The following is a 10,726-nucleotide window of genomic DNA, read 5'->3' on the forward strand; positions in this document are numbered from 1 at the left end:
GAATTGGGGGGGAGGGGAGCAGAAGTACGAGACTGGAGAGTGCAAAAAAAGGAAAGGTGAGAGCATTTCTCCCCACCTTGACCTTTGAGGATGCCCCCCTCCTCACTTGGCTTCAGCAACTCTTTCAACCCCTCTCCTTTGGAAGTCTCTGGGTCATCTAACGTCCCCATCTGTTCCCATAAGTCATTCATTAAGTCCCTTCTTCTGAGCCACCCAGGGTAAACTGTGCTTCCTGCTGGAGCCCCGACTGCACCCCCACTGCCCATGCTGGCGTCCACTTGCTCCACACTGCGCCACGCAGAGGAGGACTCACTCCAGACCCGGAAGTGACACTCCCGTCTGTCTATCACCTTCCCCCGCACCAACACGGCTGGCTACAATGCGAGGTGTGGGAGGTGTGTGGATCTCGTTTGGATCATGAGTCCAACAAACCAACTATGGAAAAACTCCTCATGAGATGTTTGCGGGAACCTGAATACCAACTGGAAATTTGGAGACTATTAAAAATTATAGATTTTTTTTTTAGGTGTGTTAATGGTCATGCACTGGTTATGTTTAGAAGGGTCCTTAGATTTTAGGGATATACGTGGAAATATTTACAGAAGGTTTTCTGAGTCAGTGACGGTAGTGGGAAGAGTCAGACAGGAACAAGGTTGGGCTTTTTCTCCTCTCTTGAGAAGTCTCTGCAGAGAACTGGCACGGGAATCACCAGACACAAAGTCGGGGGGTAGGGTGGAGGCTGAAATAGACAAAACAAGCCCAACCCGGAACTGCAACTGCTAAAGCCAGATAACAGAGACAGGAAGTCTCATCACCCTGGTCTGTGATAGCCACTCTCTCCACGTGTCATATACGTTTGAAACTCTTCCATGAGAACACGTGATAGAATTGTGATACAATTGGCAGGAATGCTCCCCAAGGCTGAAACGAAGTTATTTGCTGCGAATGCCCACTAGGAGAAGTTGGGGGTAAAAATAACAGTGTTTCCACGCCTACGACACTGGGGTGTGAGCTCCAACTCACAAGCTGATTTTTAAGAGGAGCTGTTTCCCATGCAAGCAGCACCTCCCCCTGGGGGGAGTGGCGAGGTAGGCGGTAGAATTCATTCAGAGGCGCCTGGGCACTCACTCGGTTGAACACCCGACTCTTGATTTCGGCTCAAGTCATGATCTCATGGTTCATGGGTTTGAGCCCCACATTGGGCTCTGCGCTGGCAGCGCTAAGGCTGCTTGGGATTCTCTCTCCCTCTCTTCTGCCCCTGCCCCATGATCTCCCCCTCAGTAAATAAACATTAGAAAAAAAAGAAATTCATTTCCGATTCATTTATTTAATGTTGGATTACCCCAGCAGACAAGACAGGCCAAGTGGGCCTCAAAATGCATGATGTTTTTGTATTCTTTTTACTATTGAAAATTTCAAACGCATAAAATAAGCAGAAAAGAGAACACAGTAAACGCTCCATGTAGCCCTCACCCAGTTTCAGCGACTGTCAGCACTCTGCCATTCTCTATCATCAGTCCCTCCATGTCTCCATGCAGAAGTATTCTACCACAGTTTTTAGCTAGGATTTACACTGGCAGGTATGCATGAAACTTCGCTGTATAATTTGGATAAATGGAGGCACCCACTTAACTCACATCTCAACTGCCACACGAACATCTTCGCCTGCCCATTCTCGTACTTCTACCTTGGCTTTGCCTGCTTTAGAACTTAAGCACCAGCTTTAAACTGCATTCATGTGCAAGCTATATTTGCCCCTTGAACAACACAGGCTTGAATGGCACACATCCACTGATACATGGAGTTTTTAACGGGATTGTACTGTAAATACTTTCTTTTCCCCATGAGTTTCTTAACACTTTGCTCTAGCCTCCTTTCCCGTAAGAATACAGAATGTCAGGCACGTAATTTACAGAATATGTGTCATCAACCCTTCATGTTATCAATAGGCTAGAAGTAGTTAAGTTTTGGGGGAGTCAAAGTTACACGTGGAATTTCACCTGTGAGTGGGGCGAGGACTCCTAAGCTGATTGTTCAAGGGTCCATTGTCGTTCTGCATTCATTATTAGCTTTTTGTCAAGCCAGTCCCCCATCCTCCAGCAAGGAACTAGAGATCTGGCTTCAGCTTTGAAACAGCATCCCAGGTCCTGCTGCCCATTCCTTTAGCCATTCTGGGCCTTCAATTCATAGAAAGGCAGGCTTTCAGTCAGGCACCCCTTCCACTGTGGGGGGTGAGGGGGGATATTGGAAAGCCATGGGAGAGAAGCCCAAGAATCATCAGGAGGTCTCATGAACTGCAGATTCCCAGGCCCCACTTGAGAGGCTCTAATTCAGCCGGTCAGGTGGGCCCCCTAAATCTACATTTTAACATACAACTTAGTAAATGACACAGTCTCTGGATGGCCCTTGGAGGAACTCCACTCTAAAGAAAGGCTAAGAAAAGTGTGCTCGGTTGCCTCAGTTGGTAGAGCAGGTGACTCTTAATCTCCAGGTTGTGAGTCCAAGCCTCCCATGGGGCATGGAGCCTACCTAAAACAAACAAAAGTTCTTCCTTTATTTATTTATTTTAATTAATTAATTTATTTATTTTTGAGAGAGAGAGAGAGAGAGCAAGAGAGAGGGCATGCAAGTGAGAAGCAGAGAGAAAGGGAGAGAGAATCCCAAGCAGGCTCCACACTGTCAGCACAGAGCCCGATGCCAGGCTCAATCTCATGAACCATGAGATCATGACCTGAACCAAAACCAAGAGTCGTACACTTAACCAACTGAGCCCCCCAGGTGCCCCCCCAAAAGTTCTCCCTTTAGATGAGCCTTCAGGTTCAGGGTCTGCATCCTCAACAATTCCAAGACCTCCCTTAGAATAACAGCTCTTCAAATGTCTGAGTTGCCCATCACTGTCCTCCCTCAGTCTGATCTGCTCAGTTTGGAACATCTCCAATCCATTCAACCATTTCCAGCAGAGTAGGGTCCCCACATGTCCTAGCAGTCTGCCACTGGCCTCCAGAGGACAGGAGTTTCCTGGAGATCTGACCCCCAGCTCAGGGCAATAAGAACAAATCATCTGTTAAACATCTATTAGCATGCCAGGAACTATACTAGCCCTTTAACATACAGGGTTCTTAATCTTCATAAGAACACTCCAAGAAAGAGGTTAATATCCTCCTTCCACAATCTGGAAAGTAAGGCTCCCATAGGCTGCCCAGGAAGAGCCAGAGCTGGGATGGTGTGATGGTTAGTTTCAGGTGTTGGAGTGGCTATGCTCTTGTACTCAGTTATGCAACTATACGCTAACAGAGGTGATGCTGTCAGAGTATTCAGCACTTGTGGCTACACCTACAATCAACCAAGTGGCTTTAAGATTACCTTGATAATCTGAGTAAGCCTCACCCAACCAGCTGGAGGATGACCTTGAGAGCAAAACTGAGGTTTCCCTGAGGAAGACGACATGCTGCCTCATGTCTCGAACCTGCCGCATGAGCGCCGGCTCAAAGTTTCCAGCTACCCCAGAGCTGGGACTTGCCGGCTTCCACGACAGCATCAGCCAATTGAAACAAATCTCTAAAACATATAGAGGGGGTGGCTCAGTCGGGTAAGCATCCGACTCTTTATTTCGGCTCAGGTCATGATCTCCAGTTTGTGGGTTCAAGTCCCACATCAGGCTCTGTGCTGACAGCAGCCTGCTTGGGATTCTCTCTCTTTCTCTGTGCCCTTCCCCTTCTCAAAATAAATCAATAAACATAAGAAACTAAAATAGATGTATACACATGGGTACACAGATATTTATCCTACTGTTTCTGTTCTCTGAAGAACGCTGATGCTGGTGGGAAGCCAGTTGTATCCAACCTCACAAGGCCATGCCTTGCCTCTGCGTCACTGTCCGTACTCCGCCAGCCACCATCTGCAACTCAAACCAACCCAACCCGGGGGTGTGCCCGAGCCTCAACCAGCTTCGGCTGCCCAGAAGTGGATTTGAATATTAACACAGATCCTTAACAACTAGATTTTGAGAGTATTCCTATCGAAAGGCTGCTGCAAACGGGGGAAGCTTGTTTTCCCAAGTTCGAAGGTTTGTAGTGTGTGGGAGGGATGGTTTACTCAGCGCTTGACAGTTGTGACTTGTTCTATTCCGGGCAAGGTCACTAACTTGCTCTATCACTTTAGGCAATCCTAAATTTCACCACCTGATTAATTATAATGCCAACCTGAAAGTCTGCTTTCTATAGCCCCCATCCACTCAAAGTGGCATTACATGGTCAGATGGCCAACTGGGTTTTCAGATCTGACCTACTTTCTCATCAGGACTCTATCTAGCCTTGAATGGCCTGAGACCCGGTCAAGCTCACGGCCTCCTGGAAGTTCTGGAGGCTTGAACGTCCAGACGCAGGCTGTACCGGCCTCTGCCCTTAACCCTGTCCTTGGTGCTACCTGCGGGTTCTAGCGAAGATTCAGTTTCCAAGCTCAAGACACTGAGGTTCCAAGGAGAGGATGCCGAGGCCCAGATGTGAAACATGGCACAGTGCAACCAGGCTCAAAGGAAAGGACAGGAAATGCTTGTAGGGGGGGTGAGGATACTTGAGAGGAGTCCAGTAAAAGACTTGGACAGGATGAAAGGCCCCAGTCTGGTCAAAGGTGACAGAGTGAGGTGCAGGAGAGCACGGGGCAGGCCGGGGCAAAGGGAGAAAGTTTTTGGTGGAAAGTAGGCCACAGGTGGAGCCTAAGTGGGAGATGAGCTCAGCCAGGGCAGTCAGGGGAGTTGGGTCACACTAGCCTAATGGGGAGCCTCGAATGACAAAAGATGGAATTGGTGGGTAGGTAATGAGAGGGTGGAGGCTTCCCCAGATGAAAGTGAAGAGATGACTGTGAGCTTTGGAAACCTGTCCCTCGCAAGAGAAGGAATAGGAATAAATTGGGACCGGGGCATTACAGCCCCAGCTGAATTAACAGCAGTAGCAGACATGACCGAAGCGTACTGTGTACCAACCCTAATTTGTATGACCTCATGTAACCCTCACAACTCCCTAAGGTACTCTCACAACCCCACTTTACAGATAAGGGGACCCCAAGGCACAGAGAGGTTAGGAAGTGTGCCCCAGATCATACAACCCGTCAGCAGTGAGCCGAGATCTACAGCCAGCCCAGCCTCAGGTCCAACTCCACAATCAAGTACACTTGACCACTAGCCCAGCCTGCCTCGGAGTCTCAACCCCGGGCCGTGCGCTCTGATTTGAGCTGAGAAGCAGAGAAATGGTACAAGGGATACTGAAGAGGTGATATTTCTATAAACCACACACTGAGGTGAAAAATTGACTAGGAAAAGTCTGAAGTAAGATTCCTGGGGGTTGGTCGCGCATGAAGCCAGCAAAAGCACCCCAGGTTTGCTTATGGGCTTCCACCAAGTCCTGCAGCAAATGATCCTATACAGAGACCAGCTGCTTCCAGGAACTGTGGCAGCCTACTTGTTTAGCAAGCTGAGCACCCCAAGAGTTGCCGGGAAGACGGGGGTGGTGACTGTGTAATGGATTGAATTGTGTCCCTCAAAATTCACATGGTGAAGTCATAACTCTGTACCTAAGAGTGTGCTTTTATTTGGAAACTGGGTCAATGCAGATGCAATTAGTTAAGGTGAGTAGGGTGGACCCCAAGCCAATGTGCCCGGTGTCCTCATAAAAGCGGAAGTCTGGCTCCAGGTGTGCACACAGGGAGACTGCCTTGTGAAGATGAATTTTTAAGATGAATTTTGCATCCTTAAGCAAAGAGCCTCCTCTGAGACTTGATTATACCGTGATGTATGAAGGTATAAGACTATTTCTGTATCATACGTGTGAGTTGAAACCAAGCCAAGTGTTTGAGATTTCATCTCTGCGACTGCCGAGGCACCGGAGTTTGATTAACTCTGCTTTTGAGATGAAAAACACATTTTACTTTAACAATCAAGGAGCTTCTTTCTCTTTCTTTACCCTTAAAAGCAAGGATTGATTATATCAGATTCTTCCTGTGACCCAAAGAAAGGCAGTCCAACCCACGAGGTCCCGCTGGATCCCTCACCCAGTACAGGGTCCCTATCCTGGGGGCTTGAAACCCATTATCAAGATGACCACAAGCCTCTCAAGCTTCAAAGTGGAGACAGCTCTCTGAAATACTGATGGCTGAGCATAGGCCAACTATATGCTCAATTCTGCAAAAACTGTTCCATTCTTTGCTTAACCTGTGCATTACTTTGAAAACACGTGCATCATGGGTTGCGAGTGAATGGCTGTGGTTACGAAGGGAAGCAGGTCTGCCCTGGGGAATTCCGGGTTCTGTTTTCAGATAATGATTAGCCCCACTAAGAAGTGAAACCAAAGCAGTACTTCTTCTGATACTTGGAAAACCCCCTACTCCAAAACATTTTTGCATATGTACAAAAATTATGGAAAGTTATACTGTAAGACCAGAATCTCCTACGAGTCAAATAAGCCACTGGAATTATCTACTTAAAAACAAACAAAACTGGGCACCAGGGTTGCTCAGTCAGTTGAGCATCCAACTCTTGATTTTGGCTCAAGTCATGATCTCACAGTTCATGAGTTCAAGCCCCACATCAGGTTCTACGCACTGACCGAGGGAAGCCTGCTTGGTGTTCTCCCTTTTTCCCTGTCTCTCTCAAAAATAAGTAAACTTTAAAAAATAATGAAAACAAACAAAACAAACTTATGATGTTCCTGTAGGACAAAACACTCCCTCTTTTCGAAGTTAACAGTAGCCAACTTGCAAGGGTGGGGGAAGGGCAGAGAGGGGAGGACAGAGGATCTAAAGCGGGCTCCACACTGACAGCAGCAAGCCCGATGTGGGGCTCGATCTGATGAACCAGGGATCATGACCAGAGCCAAAGTTGGACGCTCAACCGAGGCACCCAGGCACCCCCACACGTCTAAGCCAATTACGTGGAATGAATGGATTCTCCCAATCCTGTGTGGTGGGCACCTTTATTATTCCCACTGTGCAGGTGAGGAAAGTGAAGCACAGACAGGCAAAGAAGCTGGCCCAAGGTCACAGAGCTGTAAGTGGTAGAGCTGGGATTCAAAACCAGGCAGTGTGGCCGCAACACCACCACACCCTCCTAATAACAAGCCAACAAACAACCAGGTCAGACTTATAAACAAGACACAAGGAAATAAAGTGAGTGGGGACTGGCTAAGGAGGGTGGGTTGAGAACTGAGGCAGAAAGAAAAGAACAGCAATTATATTCCAGGCATGGCGCTGGCCCCTCCCACATGCTGTTCCCGTTTAATTCGCACAAACCTTGAAGTGTTACTCTCCCACTTGAGAGGGGAAACGCTGAGGCTTGGAATGATTAAAGGAACCTGGAAGAGGGCATATTAGGAAGTGATATCCCTAACCCCAGGTTTCTGACTGCAAAAACCCCACGTCGTTTTCCCAGCCCATTTTCCAGAGTGGTGGTTTCAAAATTGTAACCTCAGTGTTATGCATGGTACAATCTGCTTTGAAAAGCCAATCTAGGGCCCCCTGGGGGGCTCAGTCGGTTAAGCATCCAACTCTTGCTCGCAGTTCAGGTCATGATCTCGAGGTACATGGGATGGAGCCCTGCATTGGGCTCTGCGCTGAGAGCAAGGAGCCTGCTTGGGATTCTCTCTCTCCCTCTCTCTTTCTGCCCTCCCCTGCTTGTGCTCTCCCTCAAAATAAATAAGTAAACATTAAAAGAAAGAAAAAAAAGTCAATCCAGCACTGGAGAGCGCTGGTGCTGAGGTCAGGAGTGGGCGGCACCACCCCATCCCAGCTGTGTGCTTGTTCGGAGAACCTGGGTGCAGACACACAGGTGCTTAAGTAAAATGCTAGTCTGGGGGTCAGGGAGCTCAGGCTCTGGTTGCACTCCTGGCACCAATTAACCGTGTGGCTTTACCCAAGTCCCCTAACATTGCTGGACCTCTATTTTCCTTTAGAACAAATCATTTAGAAGAATGCCCCGCCTGCCTGCCTCACAAGGTTGATTAAAAAAAAATAATAATAATAGGGGCAGCCTGGGTGGCTCAGTCAGTTGAGCGTCCGACCTCGGCTCAGGTCATGATCTCACGATTTGTGGGTTCAAGCCCCGCGTCAGGCTCTGTGCTGACGGCTCAGAGCCTGGGGCCTGCTTCAGGCTCTGTGTCTCCCCTCTGCTCCTTCTCTGCTCATGCTCTGTCTCTGTCTCAAAATAATACTACTACTAATAAAGAGGTATTACCGACAACATACAAATTTACAACCAAATAGAAGCTCCTTGTGTTTTCATTTTGTTTTTATAAAGCATTACTAATCACGGTGAATTGGCTGTGAAAACGTAAGGTGTTCAACACCTGATCATCACCCGGATGAGCATCGCTGGGCACCTTGGCAGCGGCCGCGGGCCAGCAGGTCCATACGTGCTGGCTGGGGAAGGCAGCACCAAGATGGCCCCATATGAACGTCATTCTCCCCGCTAGGAATGCTGGGCTCCAGGCCTTCGTGGAGGTGCAGCCAAGCCTCGGCCCCCCACAGCTTTCCCTAATGCAGGTTTGCCTAGACTAAATAAGGCAATGCTGGCGAGGGGAGCCGGCACACAGCGAACAGCTTCACCTCCCTCCGGGCCCCGGTTTGCGTTGCCAGGCGGGTGACATTAAGCAGGGGAGGGATTGGTGCCATCTGCTACAGGAGGGAGTACTGGGTTTCCCTCCCCATCCCCATGACCCCCACTACAGGAAAGGCCCCCGCACCACCCCTTAGGAGGCAGAGGATTCAGGTGAAGGCCGAGCCTAGATGAGTGAGTGAGAAGAACCTTCCACGTTTTGTTTTCGACAGGAGCCCACCCAGACTTGCACTAACCCCCACCCCATAAGTTCCGGCCTCAGGAAGAGGAAGGGATCGGATCTGCATAACAGTGAATCACAGGCACTTCGGCACAATGACCCCTCCAGGAGAGGGTGGAGAAGCTAAGCTCGTCTGGCAACTGCCTACACAAATAGGGCAATTCTGAAGCGCAGCAAACAAACCTGTCTACCCCAGTTCCCACTGTGCCTGAGATTGCACGCCACAAAAACAACCTCCAGGGAACACCTGTTGATCGATACCAAATACTAACACTAAGATTTGGGCCAAGCGGTCGTTAAAAAGGTCCCTTTGAAGGAACTTTGGGCAAGGTGGTTTCGTGAAAATTGGTATTGAGCATCCTTAGACTCCAGCAGCTAGTGAGAGCACCACATAGATACTTCCATCAATCCAGCTCGGTGAACTCTATTTCAAAAGGAAGTTAATCCAAGGGATCTGAACCCATACACCAAAGAGCACTTAAGTCACTAGGTGACCGGCAGCGTACCAGCTTTCTTTACACATGTTCCAGGAGGAGGAGGGTTTTTAGGCGCCAGGATGGTCAGGTCACTGCAGAACCGTCTGACACTGACACTGACCTCGGCTTCTTCATTCAGGGAAGCAGCAAAAACGAACTGCAACGGGGTTAAAATCCGGGCAGGGCCCATCACGTCAGGCGAGAGCAGGAGTTCTTAAGAGAAACGTGTCCTCCTGGTGGCCAAGGCCACTTTTGGATCACCCGGGTCGGAACCGGGTTCCGGAAAAACATCTCCGTGTACACGAGGTACTGAACGAAGACCGTGGGCAAGAAAATGACCAGTACCCCTTCCCCCCTCCACTGCCCCGAACTAGCCTTGACAGCCATCATACACAGGAAAGGTATCCCCTGCAAGCAAACGGATGATTTCACCCACTTTCTCAAAAAACCCAAAAGCCACGGCCCTAACAAGCTTTTGTTCGGATTCACAAAAGGGGGAGGCGAGAGTGGTCTCGAAACTGCAACCACCCAGGGACCGAGGGTGGCAGAAGAGCGGATGTGTTCCCTCCCTGGGTCCGTCACAACACTCCAGGGCTCCTGGCCAGCTCCCCCAGCACCGTGCCCGAGTCCCAGCTCTCCGGTTACCTGGCTCGCTGCGGCGTCCAGCACTTGAGCCGTCGATTCTGCCGGTGCCTTCTCCTCTTCCCCGGCGGCCAAGGGGCTACTCGCAGCCACTCGGGGGTCCCCGCCATGCCCCNACGCGGGTGCGCGGGATGAAGGGGACCCCCAGCGCGCGCACCTCCCGGAGCAGCCGGCCGGCGGGCTCCGCCGCGGGGTCCGGCTCGCGGCCTTTGGGGTGCAACTGGTCCGCGCGCCCCCACACTCCCGAGGCCGGGAAGGGGCTGAGTGCATAAGCGGAGTTCGTCGGGCCGCTGGCGAGCAGCAGCTCATCCCAGAGCAGGGCAGGCGGCGGGAGTAGCAGGTAGAGGTCCAGGTCCAGATCCAGGTGGAGCCCCGCCAAGCTCAGCAGGATGGTGAGGTGCAGGAGGCCGCCGCCGTCCGACCACCAAGGCTTCAGGTACTTCATCTCCCGCTGCGCGCCCCGGGACGCCCCTGTCGGCGCCCGCGGGTTCCTGCGCTGCTGCGGCCGCGGCTTTGGCACGTGCGGGCCCGGCGCTCTGCGGGCACCTGCCCGGAAGAGGCCAAGAAGCGAAACAATGGACGCGGGCGCACAGGGGCCGTCGTGGGCTCCCGGAGCCGGGCACAAAGACGCTCCCTCGGCAGCAGGCGCTGTGCCTGGGGCTCAGGAGAGGCGGAAGAGGAGCCACCTGCCGGGAGAGCCAGCCCGCCCGGCGTCCCCGCAGCCCAGAGAAGCGACCAGACCCCGCCCCCCAGCTAGGCTCCGCCCCGGGCCGCGGGCGCAGCCGC

General features: G+C 51.0%; 1 protein-coding gene across 1 annotated transcript in view; it reads right to left on the reverse strand.

Annotated features, from left to right (window-relative positions):
* Positions 1-10,385, reverse strand: part of NFE2L3 (NFE2 like bZIP transcription factor 3) — a 30,267-nt gene extending 19,882 nt beyond the window's left edge. Inside the window, 2 exon segments of the mRNA XM_077775447.1 lie at positions 9,944-10,046; positions 10,048-10,385. Coding sequence (XP_077631573.1) covers positions 9,944-10,046; positions 10,048-10,385 — 441 coding nt within the window.
* Positions 10,386-10,726: the final 341 nt, after the last annotated feature.

Source organism: Crocuta crocuta, unplaced genomic scaffold (genome assembly GCF_008692635.1).
Source record: "Crocuta crocuta isolate KB4526 unplaced genomic scaffold, BGI_CrCroc_1.0 scaffold197, whole genome shotgun sequence".
Lineage (NCBI taxonomy): Eukaryota > Metazoa > Chordata > Mammalia > Carnivora > Hyaenidae > Crocuta > Crocuta crocuta.